Here is a 21161-nt window from a genome sequence, read left to right as displayed (position 1 = left end):
ATATTCTCACATTCTCGCAGATTCTCACTCTAATTTGTGGAACGTTCCAACAGGAATCTGTTCGAAAAACTGCGTAAAGTACAAGGTTGCCAACAAACAACGCATACAAAGTAGCATGATCAATTCAACCAGTTGACGAATAGGCGGCATCAACTCACCGCGTAGCTTATTCTTAATGTTAGTCCATTGGCCACCAGAGTGAGGACAGACATTTTCCGGAATAAACGTGGTGAGTAAAAACGAAATTAAATATCCCACTCCCTACCTGGTATCTTAATCTGCCGCTATACAACTTTGTATGCGTTGTTTGTTGACATCCATTCCTGTTGGATCGTTCCACAAATTATACCCACCCGTATTGACTTGATGAAAGCACTGTATGTAGAGTTGCCTACCCTCCCTCTAGCGTCTGTACACGCCCCCCTCCGTCAAATATTCTATCCAATCACACGCCGCATTAACACCGGTGGGGTGCGCAAGATCCGCATCCAACCAGTGCTGGTCCTCCTGTCTTTTTGCACAAATCACATTTGTATTTTACATAAACGGGTGACGTTACAGTGTGGACATTGCTGTGAATATTGTATCCACTGGCGTAATTCGCCAACTACCGTAGCTATGTGAAATAAAAAGACTAGCTATATTATGCACGATGGCCGCAACGTTATGACATATAGACTGTAGAGCACCTAAAATATGCCTGCTAGCTATATGACAAATTGTCCTACTAGGTCATGAAATGTTTAGTAATCATATGGGCCTAGATAATAAACCACAACAAGAACATTCTTGATGTTTGAAACTTGCGTCCCTGGGGGGGTAGTGGTGGGGGGGACTACCTGGTCACAGAGCCACCCACGATGCGATGTTGGCGCGCTGAATTCTGGGCTCTTTTCTGTCCTCCCTACTCCGTTCATTCTCATCCTACTCCCCGGCTGAAAAATGGCTGCTTTAGCGGCAGCGCAGGGCTCAAACCCCGGTCTCTGCCCCAGTTTCGCAGTGGTCTGCTCGTTCCTGGAGCGCTACGGACAAGCCCTGGACCTCCCCGAACTCACGTTTCCGCAGATGGAGAGGTATCTCCGGGACACATCGACAGGTGGGAAGGGAGAGGAAGAGGGTCTCAGCATCCTCATCACTGACTTGCTAGCTAGCTGGGTGGTCAGGGGGGAGCCAGTACAGCTAGCTGTCTGGGGGGTTCCACACACACACTGTGACATGTGCCTGTGTATAACTGGCTAACGTTACTGATTGATGTAGCTAGCTAGATGTACCGTTACTTAGCTATTTGATAAGTAGCTAACTTGCCATTCCTGCTTGAATTACCAAACCAGCTAGTTAGCTAGCATAATTTTGTTAGCTAGCTAGCGATCAGGTGTACTTTTCCATGCTTGCCTGCCCATACTAGTGCAATAAAAGTATCAAACTCAGCCCCAGTGTGTATGAGTAAATAATGTTTGAATAGAATCGATCTCGTATTGTGGAAAATCGTGTCGTAAACAGTTGTCAAAATAGTCCGATAAAAACACGAACGTTACTTGGTACAGGGTGGCTGACTGTCAATTTCGCGCAGGCGCAATGCGTGATGTAGCCGAGCTAGCCAACTTCATGCTAAACCAAGCTAACATTAGTTTTGCTGGTGGCTATCAATTCATTCAAATAAAATACCGCTGATTTCAAATTCCTCAGACTGTACATTTGCCACAGTTTCTAACTATTTAAATCCTCTTTAGAGGCAATGGTAGCTACTGAGGCTTTCTTGTCACGATTTAGCCAGCTAGCTATCTGGCTAGCAGTGTGTGGCGTACCTAGCTAGCTATTAACGTTACAGTATCTGTAGGAAATGTGTTGTTACTAGCTAGCTAGTTAGTTAACTGTATGTAGACTTCTGTGATAACGTTGTTAGCTATTTCCACATTTCCTCCCTTGTTCACCAAACACATCGTCGTGTTTTTTATATTCATGCAAAAAATGACAATGAATCACAGTTGTTGTTGATCTTACCTCCACCCGTGCCACTGTTAGCTAGATCTTTGAGAATAATTCTAAGAAAATGTGAATCAATGTGAATTACACAGGTCCGAATAAATGAAGGAGAATGTGGATTTTTTTTGTATTCCCACAGCACATTGGGTGTTGTAATAGGTGTTTAGTGTTATACAAGCTGGTGTTATGACAGTGTGTTTAGTTTTATAACGAAATAATGTATTAACTAATGTATTATCTCTCTGTGTGTATCTCTCTCAGTTCCCAAGCCACTGGTGGAGCTGCATGTCAAGCTCCTGAGGAAGCTTGGCAAGTCTGTGTCTGCAGACAAGTGGGAGAGGTACCTGGCTAAGGTGAGCTGTGCTTGGTGTGTGTGTGTGTGTGTGTGTGTGTGTGTGTGTGTGTGTGTGTGTGTGTGTACACTTGTAATGACTGTATATTTATCACACAGGTATGCCAGGACATCAACAGTAGCTGGGCTTGGGAGCTGGAACACAAGGGCTACCAGGATTTGAGCATGGAGTGCAAAACCAGCATCCTCAAAGTAAGACACACACACCTTGTGCAGACTATCACACTAGTCTACCTCTTTATGTCTGCTGTGACATGTACTCTCTGTATGAACAGTATATTGATAATATACAGTGCCTTCAGAAAGTATTCACACCCCTTAACTTTTTCCAAAATGTGTTGTGTTACCGCCTGAATTCAAAATGTATTAAATGTAGACTTTGAGTCACTGATCTACACACAATACCCCATAATGTCAAAGTGGAATAATGTTTTTAGAAATATTTGCATATTTAATACAAAATTAAAAGCTGAGTCAATAAGTATTTAACCCCTTTGTATGGCAAGCCTAAATAACTTCAGTAGTACAAATGTGCTTAACAAGTCAGATAATAAGTTGCATGGACTCACTCTGTGTTGAATAATAGTGTTTAACATGATTTTTGAATGACTCATCTCCATACCCCACACATACAATAACCCTAAATGACACTGCCCTTTTTCAGGACCTCGTCTTTCAAAGATAATTTGTAAAAATCCAAATAACTTCACAGATCTTCATTGTAAATGGTTACAATTAATGAACATGCACCTGTGGAATGGCCTTTAAGACACTAACTAACAGCTTATAGACAGACGGTAGGCAATTAAGGTCACAGTTATGAAAATTTAGTGCGTGAATGTGTCTGCGTGAATGTGTCTTAGGCATGCTGCAAGGAGGCATGAGGACTGCAGATGCGGCCAGGGCAATAAATTGCAATGTCTGTATTGTGAGACGCCTAAGACAGCGCTACAGGGAGACAGGACGGACAGCTGATGGTCCTCGCAGTGGCAGACCACGTGTAATAACACCTGCACAGGATCAGTACATCTGAAAATCACACCTGCGGGACAGGTACAGGATGGCAACATCAACTGTCCTCAATAAGCTGAGAGAGGCTGGACTGAGGGCTTGTAGGCCTGTTGTAAGGCAGGTCCTCACCAGACATCACCGGCAACAACGTCGCCTATGGGCACAAACCCACGTCGCTGGACCAGACAGGACTGTTAAAAAGTGCTCTTCACTGACGAGTCGCGGTTTTGTCTCACCAGGGGTGATGGTCGGATTTGCGTTTATCGTCGAAGGAATGAGCGATACACTGAGGCCTGTACTCTGGAGCGGGATCAATTTGGAGGTGGAGGGTCCGTCATGGTCTGGGGCGGTGTGTCACAGAATCATCAGACTGAGCTTGTTGTTATTGCAGGCAATCTCAACGCTGTGCGTTACAGGGAAGACAGACATCCTCTTCCCTCATGTGGTACCCTGCTCATCCTGACATGACCCTCCAGCATGACAATGCCACCAGCCATACTGCTCGCTCTGTGCGTGATTTCCTGCAAGACAGGAATGTCAATGTTCTGCCATGGCCAGCGAAGAGCTCGGATCTCAATCCCATTGAGCACGTCAGGGCCCTGTTGGATCGGAGGGTGAGGGCTAGGGCCATTCCCCCCAGAAATGTCCAGGAACTTGCAGGTGCCTTGGTGGAAGAGTGGGGTAAGATCTCACAGCAAGAACTGGCAAATCTGGTGCAGTCCATGAAGAGGAGATGCACTGCAGTACTTAATACAGGTCGACCGATTATGATTTCTCAACACCAATATCCATTGTTGGAGGACCAAAAAAAGCAGATATCGATTAATCTGACGATTTATATATATTTATATAAAAATGGTCATTATTACATATATATATATATTTGTAATAATGACAATTACAACAATACTGAATGAACACCTATTTTAACTTAATATAATACATCAATAAAATCAATTTAGTCTCAAATAAATAATGAAACATGTTCAATTTGGTTTAAATAATGCAAAAACAAAGTGTTGGAGAAGAAAGTAAAAGTGCAATATGTGCCATGTAAAAAAGCTAACGTCTAAGTTCCTTGCTCAGAACATATGAAAGCTGGTGGTTCCTTTTAACATGAGTCTTCAATATTCCCAGGTAAGAAGTTTTAGGTTGTAGTTGTTATAGGACTATTTCTCTCTATACCATTTGTATTTCATATACCTTTGACTATTGGATGTTCTAATAGGTACTTTAGTATTGCCAGCCTAATCTCGGGAGTTGATAGGCTTGAAGTCATAAACAGCACAATGCTTGAAGCAGAGCGAAGAGCTGCTGGCAAATGCAGGAAAGTGCTGTTTGAATGAATGCTTACGAGCCTGCTGCTGCCGACCACCGCTCAGTCAGACTGCTCTACCAAATCCTAAACTTAATTGTAGTATAATCACACACAGAAATACGAGCCTTAGGTCATTAATATGGTCAAATCTGGAAACTATCATTTTGAAAACAAAACGTTTATTCTTTCAATGAAATATGGAACCGTTCCGTATTTTATCTAACGGATGGCATCCCTAAGTCTAAATATTGCTTTTACATTGCACAACCATCAATGTTATGTCATAATTATGTACAATTCTGGAAAATTAATTACGGTTTTTGTTAGGAAGAAATGGCCTTCACACAGTTCGCAACGAGCCAGGCGGCCCAAACTGCTGCATATACCCTGACTCTGCTTGCACAGAACACAAGAGAAGTGACACAATTTCTCTAGTTAAAATAAATTCATGTTAGCAGGCAATATTAACTAAATATGCAGGTTTAAAAATACAGTGCCTTGCGAAAGTATTCGGCCCCCTTGAACTTTGCGATCTTTTGCCACATTTCAGGCTTCAAACATAAAGATATAAAACTGTATTTTTTTGTGAAGAATCAACAACAAGTGGGACACAATCATGAAGTGTAACGACATTTATTGGATATTTCAAACTTTTTAACAAATCAAAAACTGAAAAATTGGGCGTGCAAAATTATTCAGCCCCTTTACTTTCAGTGCAGCAAACTCTCTCCAGAAGTTCAGTGAGGATCTCTGAATTATCCAATGTTGACCTAAATGACTAATGATGATAAATACAATCCACCTGTGTGTAATCAAGTCTCCGTATAAATGCACCTGCACTGTGATAGTCTCAGAGGTCCGTTAAAAGCGCAGAGAGCATCATGAAGAACAAGGAACACACCAGGCAGGTCCGAGATACTGTTGTGAAGAAGTTTAAAGCCGGATTTGGATACAAAAAGATTTCCCAAGCTTTAAACATCCCAAGGAGCACTGTGCAAGCGATAATATTGAAATGGAAGGAGTATCAGACCACTGCAAATCTACCAAGACCTGGCCATCCCTCTAAACTTTCAGCTCATACAAGGAGAAGACTGATCAGAGGAGATGCAGCCAAGAGGCCCATGATCACTCTGGATGAACTGCAGAGATCTACAGCTGAGGTGGGAGACTCTGTCCATAGGACAACAATCAGTCGTATATTGCACAAATCTGGCCTTTATGGAAGAGTGGCAAGAAGAAAGCCATTTCTTAAAGATATCCATAAAAAGTGTCGTTTAAAGTTTGCCACAAGCCACCTGGGAGACACACCAAACATGTGGAAGAAGGTGCTCTGGTCAGATGAAACCAAAATTGAACTTTTTGGCAACAATGCAAAACGTTATGTTTGGCGTAAAAGCACCACAGCTCATCACCCTGAAAACACCATCCCCACTGTCAAACATGGTGGTGGCAGCATCATGGTTTGGGCCTGCTTTTCTTCAGCAGGGACAGGGAAGATTGTTAAAATTGATGGGAAGATGGATGGAGCCAAATACAGGACCATTCTGGAAGAAAACCTGATGGAGTCTGCAAAAGACCTGAGACTGGGACGGAGATTTGTCTTCCAACAAGACAATGATCCAAAACATAAAGCAAAATCTACAATGGAATGGTTCAAAAATAAACATATCCAGGTGTTAGAATGGCCAAGTCAAAGTCCAGACCTGAATCCAATCGAGAATCTGTGGAAAGAACTGAAAACTGCTATTCACAAATACTCTCCATCCAACCTCACTGAGCTCGAGCTGTTTTGCAAGGAGGAATGGGAAAAAAATTCAGTCTCTCGATGTGCAAAACTGATAGAGACATACCCCAAGCGACTTACAGCTGTAATCGCAGCAAAAGGTGGCGCTACAAAGTATTAACTTAAGGGGGCTGAATAATTTTGCACGCCCAATTTTTCAGTTTTTGATTTGTTAAAAAAGTTTGAAATAGCCAATAAATGTCGTTCCACTTCATGATTGTGTCCCACTTGTTGTTGATTCTTCACAATAAAAATACAGTTTTATATCTTTATGTTTGAAGCCTGAAATGTGGCAAAAGGTCACAAAGTTCAAGGGGGCCAAATACTTTCGCAAGGCACTGTATATACTTGTGTATTGATTTTCAGAAAGGCATTGATGTTTATGGTTAGGAACACAACAACAGTGCTTTTTTCGCAAATGCCCCTTTGGCGAAGTAGGCTGTGATTCAATGGTAAATTAACAGGCACCGCATTGATTATATGCAACGCAGGACAAGCTAGATAAACTAGTATATCATCAACCATGTGTAGTTAACTAGTGATTATGTTAAGATTGATTGTTTTTTACAAGATAGGTTTAATGCTAGCTAGCACGTTACCGTGGCTCCTTGCTGCACTCGCATAACAGGTAGTCAGCCTGCCACGCAGTCTCCTCGTGGAGTGCAATGTAATCGGCCAAAATCGGTGTACAAAAATGCTGATTACCGATTGTTATGAAAACTTGAAATCGGCCCCGATTAATCGGTCGACCTCTAGTACTTAATGCAGCTGGTGGCCACACCAGGAACTGGCTGTTACTTTGGATTTGACCCCCCCCCCCTTTGTTCAGGGACACATTATTCAATTTCTGTTAGTCACATGTCTGTGGAACTTGTTCAGTTTATGTCTCAGTTGTTGAATCTTGTTAGGTTCATACAAATATTTACACGTGGTAAGTTTGCTGAAAATAAACGCAGATGACAGAGAGAGGACGTTTCTTTTTTTGCTGAGTTTAGTTACTCCACAATACTAACCTAAATTACAAATTGAAAAAAAGGAAGCCTGTACAGAATAAAAAAATATTACAAAACATGCATCCTGTTTGCAATAAGGCACTAAAGTAATTCTGAAAAAATATAATTTTTCTCCAGAATACAAAGCATTATGTTTGGGGCAAATCTAACACATCACTGTGTACACCTCTTCATATTTTCAAGCATGGTGGTGGCTGCATCATGTTATGGGTATTCTTGTCATCGGCAAGAACGAGGGAGTTTTCTTTTTAAATAAAAAGAAACGGAATAGGGATAAGCACAGGCAAAATCCTAGAGGGAAATCTGGTTCAGCCTGCTTTCCAACAGACACTGGGAGAGAAATCCACCTTTCAGCAGAACAATAACCTAAAACACAAGGCCAATTATACACTGGAGTTACTTACCAAGATGACATTGAATATTCCTGAGTGGCCTAGTAACAGTTGTTACTTAAATCCAGCTTAAAATATATGGCAAGACTTGAAAATGGCTGTCTAGCAATGATCAACAACCAATTTGACAGAGCTTGGAGAATTAAAAATAAATAAATAAATGGGCAAATATTATACAATCCAGGTTTACAAAGCTATTAGAGACTAACCCAGAAAGACCCACAACTGTAATTGCTGCTGAAGGTGATTCTTAACATATATTTGTTTTCCATGAATCATTTTTTTTCCACTTTGAAATTAGAGTATTTTGTGTAGATCGTTGACAAGAAATGACAATGAAATGTGGAAAAAGTAAAGGGGTATGAATACTTTCTGAAGGCACTGTACTGTTTTCTTCTCTCTGTCTGACCCTAACCCCCTCGTCTCTCTGACCCCAGTACCTGTGTGAGATCCAGTTTGATGACAACCTGAAGTTCAAGACGTTGGTGAACGAGGAGGAGGCGGAGGCAATGAGGTTGCAGCCCTTGGGCAGAGACAGACAGGGCCTGATGTACTGGCTGCAGACTGACGCCCAACACAACATTCGCCTGTATACAGAGGAACAGGACGACTGGGACGGATCCACCTGGAGATGTATCGTCAGGTAATGATGGATGGATGCATATATTTTTTGGAACCCTAGTTGGAGCATCTGAGAAGAGAGAAAGGGTATACTGTATATACAGTGCTGTGAATTAGTATTTTCTCCCTTGCTAATTTTCTCTACTTTTGCATATTTTTGATTCTGATTGTTTTCAGATCTTCAACCTAAACCTAATATTAGATAAAGGGAGACCGAGTGAACAAATAACACAACAATTACATATTTCATAAAAAAAGTTATGCAGCACCCAGTGCCCCTTTGTGAAAAAGTAATTGCGACCTTAATAACTGGTTGTTGCACCTTTAACTACAATGATTCCAACCAAACGCTTCCTGAAGTTGTTGATCAGTCTCTCACGTCACTGTGGAGGAATTTTGAACCATTCTTCCATGCTTTAACTCTGCGACATTTGTGGGTTTTCAAGCATGAACTGCTCGTTTCAAGCCCTTCCACGACATCTCAATTGGGATTAAGTCTGGACTTTGACTAGGCCATTCCAAAACGTCTGTGAAGTAAAGAGCAGCTGTGTCATGCAGCAAGACAATGGTCCAAAACACACAATCAGTCTACATGAAAAAGGTTGAAAAGCAACCTATTTTAAGTTTTGGAATGGCCTAGTCAAAGTCCAGACCTAATCCCAATTGAGATGTCGTGGAAGGACTTGAAACGAGCAGTTCATGCTTGAAAACCCACAAATGTCGCCGAGCTAAAGCAGTTCTCCATCCAAGAGTGGACCAGAATTCCTCCACAATGATGTGAGAGACTGATCAACAACTACAGGAAAAGTCATTACAGCTAAACGTGGCACAACCAGTTATTGAGTGTAAGGGGGCAATTACTTTTTCAGACAGTGGAATTGGGTGTTGCATAACTTTGTCACTTACATAAATCAAATAAGTATACATTTTTTGGGTGGTTATTTGTAAACTCAGGTTCCATTTATTTAATATTAGTTTTTGAATAAAGATCTGATAACGCTCATTATCAAAGAATATGCAAAAATAGAGAAAATCAGAAAGGGGGCAAATACTTTTTTACCGCACTGTATGTTCAGAATGTTCTGTTTGTCCTCAGAACCCGGAACGACTTGGCCGATGCTCTGGACCTCCTGAAGACCCAGCTGGACCCAGAACACAAGGAGAAAGAGGAGGGAGAGACGGAGAGAAAGAAAGAGATGGACAGAGAGAAGGAGGGAGGATCCAACTTTGTCAAACCGGTGGAGAGGGGGAGAAGACACACAGAGGAGGGTATGGGTTCTGTTGTTACTAGAAATATGATGGTGTAGTTACTATTACTATGATTGTGTTGTTACTACTGACATATTATAATTGTGTTATTATAAATGAATGTTGGAACCAGAGCTGCAATATAACATGTCAACATCTGTGATGATTTTTCAAGGTGAGGCTGGAGGAGAGGTAAAGGAGGAGGAAGAGGAGAAGGCAAGACAGAAGAGGAAGGCTGAGGAAGACAAGAACGAGAGTAAAGATAGAGAGAAGGAGGAAGAGGAGGATAAGCGAGAAAAGAGTAGATCATCTACCTACCCAGAATCCACGAGTACGGATGACAACATGGCATCGTTAGCAGAGAAGGAAAACGCAACCAAGTCTGAACTGTTATTCTCAGTGAAAGAGGAAAACATTGCAGTTGAGATGAAGGAAGAAAAGGAAACGAAAAAATGTGATGAGAAAGAAGAGAGAGAGACACAGAGTGTGAGGAAGGAGGAGAGGTCAGAAGTGATTGACAACAGAGTGAGCACCATCACTGCGCTCGTCAAAGAGGAGACCCAAATGCTTAACAACTCCCCTAGCAACGCTGTCTCCGTCGTCATGGCGCCCGTCTCGGCAACGACAAAACAGGAAGTTCCTCCTGTGAAGGAGGAAGCGGAGCGGGCCCTGAGGACCGACCAGCAGGCCAAGATACCACTGAAGAAGAGAGAGCTCTTTGGCGCTAACCGTCACCATAGCAACACACATCACAACAATGACATGCACAGCAACCAACACAACAACAACAGCCATAGCAGCAGTACTAGCAGTAGCATCATTGTCCGTAACCCTTCAGTAACACATACCAAGGAGGAGCAGCTGGGGAGGCAGTCAGCGCCACCTGGGGGCCTAGCTGTCCCACTGCCAGAGGAGCTGACCAATGGGGGGGCTCCCCTAAACGGGCTTGGAGGGCTCACAGGGGGTATAGGTCATGTGGGGGTCATCTGCAGGTCAGCCTCGCAGCAACAAGATGGTGGATTGTTCTGTACGGACAGAACCAGACCGAGGTCAGAGGAAGGGGCTGAGAGGGCCAGCGCTCCAGACAAGGAGAGGAGCAGGCAGTCAGTCCTGGTGAGGAAGAGTCCTGGCTGGGGAGAGACTGGAGCCCCAACACCCCTAGAGCCTAGAGGACAGGAGAGACAGGCAGGAGGAGAGGAGAGGCAAAGGAAGGAGAAAGGAGAGAGATCCAGGGAGAGATTAGGAGAGGATGGAATTGAGAAAGCGAGGGAGAGGTTCGATGGAGACCTGTCTGGAGAGAGGGATGACAACACAAAAGAGAAAGAAGAGAAAGAGACAAAGACCACCCTCCATATGGAGAAAAGCGAGGGATGCCATGGAACAGAGGAAGAGGAGAAGAAGAGTACTTCAGGAGAGAAGGAGCAGGAGTCAGAGAGCAGTCAGACTGTAGAAGGACAGAGGGACCAGGGAGAGGCCCTCAGTACAGACACACCAGCCCATGCCAGGGTGAGGGGAGCTGGGCATGGAGCAGCAGACCGGCCGGGTCCCCTTGAGGCCTCCTCTGAGCTGCAGAAAGAAGGGATCAGGCTGAAGATAAAGATCCCTCCCAACCAGAGGATAGAGAATGTGAGAGAAGAGGAGGAGAAGGCGGAGGAGCAGGGAGATGGGAGGTCTCTGCGGAGATCGGCTCGGATCTGCAGGTAAGGTCCATGATTAAATATCTTCCCATCACAATGTCTCAATGATTATTACCATAACATAACTTCTTTCATCACAACAACTGAGGTGACCATTTATCATGTAGAGCTGAACAATAGATACAATATTCTGCTGTAATATCACGCACTCACTCATCGCCGTCGTGCCTGATAGCTTATAGGGCAGCAACAAAGGCTCTCCACTTCTGACTGTCTTTGGCCATCTTCTCCAACTGTGCCCCAGCTCTGCTGGTGGTGTTTGGAGTGGTCTCTATTGTTCTGTAATTTGATATTTAGATATTTTACTGATCAACCCTACCTACAGACCCAGCCCAAACAAGGCGAAGAGCCAAGATGCACCCCCAGGAGTGAGGAGGGAAGAAGAGGAAGAGAAGACTGCTCAATGGCAAAAGAAGAGAGCAAACCCTGAGGGACAGGGAGACAGCAGGACTGTAAAGGTAACTACTTTGTTTTAATTTATAATTTATAAGTCAAATCAAATGTATTTATAAAGCCCTTCTTACATCAGCTATCTCAAAGTGCTGTACAGAAACCCAGCCTAAAACCCCAAACAGCAAGCAATGCAGGTGTAGAAGCACGGTGGCTAGGAAAACTCCCTAGAAAGGCCAGAACCTAGGAAGAAACCTAGAGAGGAACTAGGCTATGAGGGGTGGCCAGTCCTCTTCTGGGTGGAGATTATAACAGAACATGGCCAAGATGTTCAAATGTTCATAATAATAATCACAGTGGTTGTTGAGGGTGCAACAGGTCAGCGCCTCAGGAGTAAATGTCAGTTGGCTTTTCATAGACGATCATTCAGAGTATCTCTACCGCTCCTGCTGTCTCTAGAGAGTTGAAAACAGCTGGTTTGGGACAGGTAGCACGTCCGGTGAACAGGTCAGTGTTCCGTAGCCGCAGGCAGAACAGTTGAAACTAGAGCAGCAGCACGGCCAGGTGGACTGGGGACAGCAAGGAGTCATCAGGCCAGGTAGTCCTGAGGTATGGTCCTTGGGTGGGGGTGGGGAGAGCTTACATTCACACAGGACACGGGATAAGACAGGAGAAATACTCCAGATATTACAGACCCTAGCCCCACAACACATAAATACTAGGGGCTGAGACAGGAGGGGTCGGGAGACACTATGGGTCCATCCGACGATACCCACGGACAGGGCCAAACAGGCAGGATGTAACCCCACCCACTTTGCCAAAGCACAGCCTCCACACCACTAGAGGGATATCTTCAACCACCAACTTACCATTTCTTGAGACAAGGCTGAGTATAGCCCACAAAGATCTCCGCCACGGCACAACCCAAGGTGGGGGCGCCAACCAAGACAGGAAGAACACATCAGTGACTAAAACCCACTCAAGTGACACACCCCTCCTAGGGACGGCATGGAAGAGCACCAGTAAGCCCGTGACTCAGCCCCTGTAATAGGGTTAGAGGCAGAGGATCCCTGTGGAGATAGGGGAACCGGCCAGGCAGAGACAGCAAAGGCGGTTCATTGCTCCAGTGCCTTTCCGTTCACCTTCACACTCTTGGGCCAGAGAGTCTGCGTCTCTCACATGGGTAGGTAGACCATTCCATAAAGATTGAGCTCTATAGGAGAACGCCCTGCCTCCAGCTCTTTGCTTAGAAATTCTAGGGACAGTTAGGAGGCCTGCGTCTTGTGACCGTAGCGTACGTGTAGGTATGTACGGCAGGACCAAATCGGAAAGATAGGTAGGAGCAAGCCCATGTAATGCTTTGTAGGTTAGCAGTAAAACCTTGAAATCAGCCCTTGCCTTAAGAGGAAGCCCGTGTAGAGAGGCTAGACCTGGAGTAATATGATCACATGTTTTGGTTCTAGTCAAGATTCTAGCAGCTGTGTTTCGCACTAACTGATGTTTTTTTTAGTGCTTTATCCTGGTAGCTGGAAAGTAGAGCATTGCAGTAGTCTAACCTAGAAGTGAAAAAAGCATGGATTAATTTTTGGACAGAAAGTTTCTGATTTTTGCAATGTTACGTAAATGGAAAAAAGCTGTCCTTGAAACAGTCTTGATAGGTCCTTCACATTTTATTTGGGACGACTGCACAACCATCAATATTAATTGTCAGATTCAACAGAAGATCTCTTTTTTTCTTGGGACCTAGAACAAGCATCTCTGTTTTGTCCGAGTTTAAAAGTAGAACATTTGCAGCCATCCATCCTTATGTCCGAAACACAGGCTTCCAGCGAGGGCAATTTTGGGGCTTCACCATGTTTCATCGAAATGTACAGCTGTGTGTCATCCGTATAGCAGTGAAGGTTAACATTTGGTGTCATTCATAAACATAGAGGTAAAATATAAAAAATAAAAGTAAAATATATAGTGAAAACAATAGTGGTCCTAAAACGGAACCTTGAGGAACACCGAAATTTACAATTGATTTGTCAGAGGACAAACCATCCAGAGACAAATGGATATCTTTCTGACACATAAGATCTAAGTGATGTGTAAGGTTTTGTATGAATATCAAAATGATCATAGTCAAGAAAATGTTGTTTATCAATGTGATTGATTGTAACCGTTTGTGTGTGTGTCTACAGAGCAGACGAAGACAACGAGGCCCCCGCTGGTCAAACACTCGAGCGAAGAGATGCAAACCGAATGAGGGAGGAGAGGAGGGGGAGGAGAGAGGGAGAAAGGAGGAGAGAGGGAGGGAGGGAAGTATTTGTGACTCAGATGACTCTAGCCAATCAGAGGAGATGCCTAATGAAGATCCCTGCAGCCACTGTGGACTCCCCAACCACCCCGAACTGGTGAGATGTGTGTGTGGAGGAGATTGTTGTTTTCTTTGTTTCTTTACGTCTCTGCATCTGAATGACTTATGGTATATTGTGTGTGCTTTACTGTGAAGCCAACTGTTTCTCTTCTGCAGATCACTATCTATTCTTAATTTCATGAGTTTATTTACACCCAGCACCTGAACGTGCGTACACTCCGTTTGAAACCAACCAACCCGTGTGTTTCTCTGCTGCAGATCCTGCTGTGTGATTCATGTGATAGTGGTTACCACACCGCCTGCCTCAGACCCCCTCTCATGGTCATACCTGAGGGAGAATGGTTCTGCCCACCCTGCCAACACGTACGTTAGAGAGAGAGTGTGTGTGTGTTTGTCCGTGCGTGCGTGTTTTAACACTGTCCCTGGTCTATGTAGAAACTGCTGTGTGACAGACTAGAGGAGCAGCTGCAAAATCTGGATTGCGCTCTGAAGAAAAGAGACCGAGCTGAGAGGAGGTAACACACAGTCCACACACAGTCTCACACGTCACACGCAGTCTCACTCACACACTGTCACACACACACACACACACACCTAACACACTGAAATGGTTGTGGAATTCCTGTGTGTTTTGTCTCTGTAGGAGGGAGCGTCTGGTGTATGTGGGAATCAGTGTGGAGAACATCATTCCTGTAAGCCTAATGTTGTGTGTGTACTATCAGGCAAAATTAGTCTAGAAGGCCAAATAAATTATCATAATCTGAAATTGTGTATGTGTGTTGTGTGTTTCTAGCAGGAAGGGGAGGAAGAAGAGGAGAAACTGGTGAAGAAGAAAGATGCAAAAAATACCAAAAACCTGGGAAGGAGGTCTACCAGAACCAGGAAGTGTATCAGCTACAGGTGTGTGTGTGTGAGAAAGAGAAGTGACAGCACAGCTCAAATAAGTCACATGTTGTCATGGTGACACTCCCGTCTCATAGTGTGCTTGTCTGCAAGGGTTTCCGTAATTGCCGGCTTTTGGCAGATGAGAAATAAATGAAATAAAGCCGCCAAATAAAATTGTTACCTGCCAATTGAACGGGAGAAAAACAATCCCATTGAAATTTAGTTGAATTCATTGATGTAAATTTCAGTCGCTGTAAATGCATTTGACCGTCAGTCTATAGGTTAATTTGCTAAATTTAGTAAAATTAAATTGGGGAGTGTGTATTTTCGTTAGTCGTCATGTGTTTATTTATCACACAGCATACAGAGCCTATTATGAGCGGCATGTCACTTGTCAAACGTGTTGCTGCTAGAGTGAAACATGTCATTGCGGAGCAATTCTAAATGCAGTTGTGTGTTAAAAACAGCTTTGTTGGCCACGATTTATAAAGAGCTACTATTTTTTTCTTCTCAACTGGTAATTGAAGCCATTCAAGTGCATGGGCTATGGTAGGCAGGCTAAGAGCATGTCACCCACTACTTTGCATTGTGAGCTGGATGCAGTATGCATTTTGAAAACATATACTTAATTGTTTGAAACCTGAATATTTTACTCTATATTATGAGGCATGTCTTACCTTGCTTCAAAATAGCCTCGGCAAAATCACACTAACCAAACGTTTATTTTATAAAGACTTCCTCATATGCCATTGAAACCAGCATTTCACTGCTGTTCTATTGGTTTTCATATCAACTTTCTTTCGTTGTGCAGATGCCAAAGGCACAATCCTAGTCATTTTAGTGTCCCATCCTAGTTGCGTCTTCAGATTCCCCTTCATTCAAAGTTTCTAACAGAGATGTTCATCTCTGTCACATATGAAACTGCTCGCACCAGGTGCTCTGTATAGAATGGCGTTTTCCTACCAATGGCATTTTGGCAAATGTTTGAAAATGATGTTTTATTAGCTCCTTAATTGAGCACTGTTGGTGGACGCCCTAATGGGTTACGCACCCAGAACATATGGGTCTGGTAAATTTCTCAAATGGCCGGTAAATTTAAATCTTCTCGGTCACGTTGTCCCAATGACTGTATATATGAATGGACAAAGCCATCAATCACATGACACTGTTCATTGCTATGTGAAGACTCCATAGCGCATTGAAACCAAGTGAGTCAGTTAAGATGGCGTCTCATGGAGACATAACATACTCAGTTTGAGCTAGAGATCTTCACGGATTCACCTGTACCTGAGACCCGATCTGGGACCTGAGCAAGTCCAGATCCAGAATTATAAATAATATCCTGGGTCTGGGTCGGATCTGATATGATTGTCATGGGTCTCGGGTATGTGTAAGTTTAACTGACTTGTCCGGAAGGGCACGTTCATATCCGACTGCTGCAGTAGAGAGAGAAATTGAATAATTGATGCTGCTGCTCTTGCTTTTCACGAGAGTGGAGCATGGCGTGTGTAGCTTGTTGATGGCCCATCATAAGTCATCAGAGCGGCAATATACTACAGGCTACAGTCATAGCGCCTCCCTCCGTGTGTGGCAAAAGTTAGGAGATGTCTAAAATGAATTAAAAGTTCAAGGAGAAGGATAGGCTACCCTGACCAAGAGCCAACAGGCATGCTGCTACCTAATATTCTTAACCGCTAGGCTACCTGCCACCCGGGTAAAGGCTATGGCTCTGAGGAAACTCAGGGCTGGGGAGGGGGATGACTATAAATACACAATGTACTGTGTATGCTGGATAATATTAACAGTATTAACTGTCTGTTTGTAAATCAACTGCCCCCTCTCTCTTCAATTAGAGGGGGCAGTCGTTCTCCACTGTGTGTCCGGCTCCATGTTTTCCTAGGACTGACTAGGAAAACGTAAACCCTAGTGTGTGTGGTGTCTGCGTGTGTTCCAGGTTTGATGACTTTGATGACGCCATTGATGAAGCGATAGAGGAAGACGTCAGAGATGAGGATGGAGGAGGTGAGAAATAGAGAGGGAGTGAGTGTGTAGACTATGGATTGAATGGCTGTCTCAAATGGCACCGTATCCTCTATGTCAGGGATCATCATCTAGATTCAGCTGTGGGATGATTTCTTTCTTAAGCGGATGGTCGGGGGGCCGGAACATAATTACTAATAAGTTGTAGATTGCAAATTAACCCCAAGAAGCCCAAACAGATGTAATATTTGACTAAAACTTAATCATTTCAAACCTTGCTTACATTTGTATACCATCACTTGTCTCTCTATTATGCGTGAGAATAATTGAGATTTTTTTGGGTGGGGCAAATCAAATTTGACCCGCAGGATGCCAGTTTGAGAACCGAGCCCTAAGGGTCCTGGTCAAATGTAGTGCACTATATTAAGTGAATATGGTGTCATTTTGGATGAGGAACAAGAGGGTTTAGATGACAGAAAAGTGGCCTGCCTGTGTAACCCTGTGGTCCTGTGCGTAGAGGTGGGGCAGGGTAAGGACATTGCCACCATCCTATCAGAGGAGGGGAAGGAGAAACGAGGACCAACCACAGCTCAGGCCCCTCCCACCAGGAGCAGGAAGAGAAGGAGACTCAACGACCTGGAGAGCGACAGCACGGCTGCAGAGAGCGAGGAGGAGTTTCAGCTCAGCGCCAGGTGTGTTTGTGCCTGACTGGCCTTAAGTCAGTCCTAGTAATTCTGTGGATATGTGTATGGGTGGGTGCTACTCTTTGGAGCTACACCCCATATTGTAAAGTAATATTTTGTTTGAGCACTATAAATGCAAACTTTTAACGTGTGTGTGTGTGTGTGTGTGTAGTACGGAGGAGGAGGAGTTTGTAGCGTCAGGTGATGAGGAAGCAGCCAGTGATGTGGACAGCTTTGCCAGCGACCCGGGCTTCGTAAGCCAGTCCACACGGGCACAGAGACGGGCACCTAAACAGAGAACCTCCAGGACCGCAGCAAAGTGCAAGAAACGCCCACGCAGACAGAGGAGAGGATGGGGGGAGGAGGAGGAGGAGAGTGAAGAGGAGGAGGAAGAGGAGATGGGTGAGTAAGGCTTGGAATATGAGTTGGGAAAAGAAGACACACAGAAATCCAGAGGTTTGGTACTGGATGTTAAAGAACATGTTCAGTTGAAAGTAAAACAACTCTCTCCCTCCCCTCCCTCTCTCTCTCTATCTGCTTCTCTCTCTCTCTCTCTTTGTAGAGACCAGTGATTTGAGTGACAGCGATGGGGACAGGAAGAGGTGTGGTTTAAGGAGGGGCCGGAAGCGGGAGGTGAACTACCGCGAGACCTCAGAATCCGAGTGTTCCCAGGCAACCACCAATAAGGATAAGGCTAAACCCCGCCGCCGTCGTCTCTCCAGCTCAAACAGCGATGGTCAGTTACTATGGTTACCATCCCTACCCCCAATTAGGGAGGTCCATGTGGAACTTGACAGACTGTCATTTAGTCAATGTAAACAACTCATTACCAACCCGCATTCAGACACTAGCGGAAAAAAACGCTTCTTCAAGTGAAAGCGTGCCGATAACGTTCCACCCCTCCCCCTCCTAAATTTAAACCAATCTAAACCGACCACTGTCCCTAAACCAACATTTTCTGGTTGGCTGGATGAAGCGGAAAACACGTCACCAGACACAGAGAAAATAGAGCCATCGATTCCATTGCACCGGGCAAAGGAACGTTTTTGCCGCTAGTGTCTGAATGCGGGGTTAACTCCTGCTGCTGTATGAATCCGCCGCTCGCTCCCTCTATTTCAGAATCCTCCCATTCGAGACAGTCTGAGGAGGAAGAGAAGAGAATGAGGGGAAAGAGGCGGAGAGAAGAGGTGGAGGAGAGTAGAACAAGGGGAAAGAAGAGGAGAGGAGAGACGATGGGCAGAGGGAAGCGGAGGAAGGTGTTGATAGAACAGCGGAGGAAACGTCTAGCTCTGCTGAAGAAAAGCAGACCCTCCACTAAAGATGATGAGGATGATAACGATGAAGGAGAATCGGAGTCGTCATCCGAGGAAGATCGTCCTATCCGCAAACGACTTAACCGCATCGACTCTGATGAAGAGGAGGAGAAAGAGGGAAAAAATGAGGAGGACGAGGAAGAAGAGGATGAAGAGGAGAAGAAGCTGAGAAAGCCGTCATCAAAAGACAAGGAATCAAACAGCCCTAATGGACAGCAGGCCTCTAGAGGCTCAACACAGCCTGGGTCTGAGAGTGCAGCCTTACCCAGGGACAGAGCAGCCAGAGCTGGGCAGAACAGGTCTAACAGCCCCCCACCTCCTGACCAGTCAGACGCATGATGACATAGACTTTTAGTTATATTTTGTTTTACTTTCTTGCCTTTCACCAACAACCTTTCAACTGGATCTCTCATTACCTCATCATCCCTCCTTCCCTTTCTCCTTTCCCTCCTCCTCCCTTCCTCTAAACAGGATGAATAACTACTGGACCAAACGCACTAGCGCCATCCAACACACAGACACACAACACAATACACAGCCAAAGGGTGAAGGACTGTCCTGAGCACCAGACAGACACCCTCCTTAGCTGTTCTCCAGCTGTTCTGCTCGGCTGCTGATCCTGTAAAATACTAGATGTTCTCTTCTCTGTCTCCCTCTAAAATTGTGTTCTATATACCATGAAGGAGAGAGCGAATGGACTGGAGTGTTTAATAATCCCAGAAAATAGTGAGTTGGATGTTTTAAACCAATGGAAGAGCTGCTCTTGTTGCTCTGCTGTGAACCAGGAAGATAACTACCAGAAAGAGATTCATACAGGCTGATTCATCTCAAATGACACTTTGCAGATTTGACCACAGTTACAACTACAGTGGGGGCTGGCAGATGGACACTGGCAAATTATCTAACTAGCTATGTTCAGTAAATCAATTCACTGTTGACTTTTATGTGTTAGTTGAAGTGTTCCTTCTCTCACTCAGTGAGGACTGAATAATTTATCCACAGAAGTCTACTACTCTCCATTCCAGTCTATACATTCTACAACCTACTACTATTTGAGAAGATGGGGTCATATTCATAAGTCTGAAAAAGGACTGAAACAGGGAGGGACTACCTGAACTTGCAAAATGTTTTGCTGCTGTGTGCCCTAATGAATATGGCCCCAGGTGTGAATGCTGTATCTGGTCCTCAGTCCACTGTCTGTTCTGTTTTCATCCTCAGAGTTCCATCTGAACCTCTTTATAGATTCTATCATTCCAGCTCATTGTTCTTATGTTTTCTCCCCCCCCCAAAATATCAAATATTTTGAAATGTTCAGTCTGAAAAAAAGAAATCACCCTGTTATTCATCCACAGTGTATGTACAGTATGTTTATAGTTGATGCTGTAACATAGGTGTTTTATAAGTTATTAAAAACCAATATTCAAGCATCTCACAAATGCACCTTGTCATCTGCTTTTGAAATCTTTTACTATACAAATAGTGGTTTTATTTGGCCCCCCAATCAGTTCGAAGTTACTTTAATTTTGGAAATCTGTTCCCAGGTATCGTATACAAATGTAAGCAAGGTTTGAAATAGTTTTAGTCATTGTTTGAGTCAAATATTATATCTATTTGGGCTTCTTGCGGTCTACAAATTATTTGTGATTATGTTCTACTTGATTTTCACATTTGAAGTCATTTAGCAACTTAACAGGAGCAAGTGGGGTTAAGTGTCTTGCTCAAGGGAACATCAACAAATATTTCACCTAGTCGGCTTGGGGATTCTAATCAGCGACCTTTCGGTTGCTGGCCCAACGCCCTTAACCACTAGGCTACCTGCCCTATGGTAATGTTTTTTTTTTTTTTTTACTGATAATGCCGTATCAGATAAAGACTACAGTGTAAACAGTGCATTCGGAAAGTATTCAGACCCCTTGACCTTTTCCACATTTTATTACGCTACAGCCTTATTCTAAAATGTATTGTTTTTCTTCCTAATCATTCTACGTGCAATAATACTCAATGACAAAGCAAAAACAGGTTTAGAATATTTAGCAAATTTATAAAAAAAAGTCTACTGAAATATCACATTTACATAAGTATTCAGACCCTTGACTCAGTACTTTGTTGAAGCACCTTTGGCAGCGATTACAG

General features: G+C 43.9%; 1 protein-coding gene across 2 annotated transcripts; it reads left to right on the top strand.

The window, feature by feature from the left end:
- Positions 1 to 698: 698 nt before the first annotated feature.
- Positions 699 to 20464, top strand: rsf1a (remodeling and spacing factor 1a). 2 transcript variants are annotated; one of them, XM_021582379.3, is made up of 17 exons: positions 699 to 1096; positions 2245 to 2336; positions 2435 to 2527; positions 8290 to 8495; positions 9570 to 9742; positions 9897 to 11421; positions 11744 to 11876; positions 13992 to 14204; positions 14426 to 14530; positions 14603 to 14682; positions 14811 to 14859; positions 14964 to 15067; positions 17007 to 17074; positions 17550 to 17724; positions 17888 to 18117; positions 18278 to 18451; positions 18835 to 20464. In XM_021582379.3, the coding sequence occupies exons 1-17, from the start codon at positions 943 to 945 to the stop codon at positions 19365 to 19367; spliced, it is 4107 nt and encodes a 1368-aa protein (XP_021438054.2). In that variant the 5' UTR covers positions 699 to 942; the 3' UTR covers positions 19368 to 20464. The 2 variants fall into 2 exon arrangements, with proteins under 2 accessions (XP_021438054.2, XP_021438053.2); XM_021582378.3 differs by having other exon boundaries at positions 14961 to 15067.
- Positions 20465 to 21161: the final 697 nt, after the last annotated feature.

Source organism: Oncorhynchus mykiss, chromosome 24 (assembly GCF_057628025.1).
Source record: "Oncorhynchus mykiss isolate SJ-2025 chromosome 24, ASM5762802v1, whole genome shotgun sequence".
In the NCBI taxonomy this organism is placed as follows: domain Eukaryota; kingdom Metazoa; phylum Chordata; class Actinopteri; order Salmoniformes; family Salmonidae; genus Oncorhynchus; species Oncorhynchus mykiss.
The sequence above is the reverse complement of the archived record's forward strand: the minus strand, read 5'-3'. Positions and strand labels throughout refer to the sequence as shown.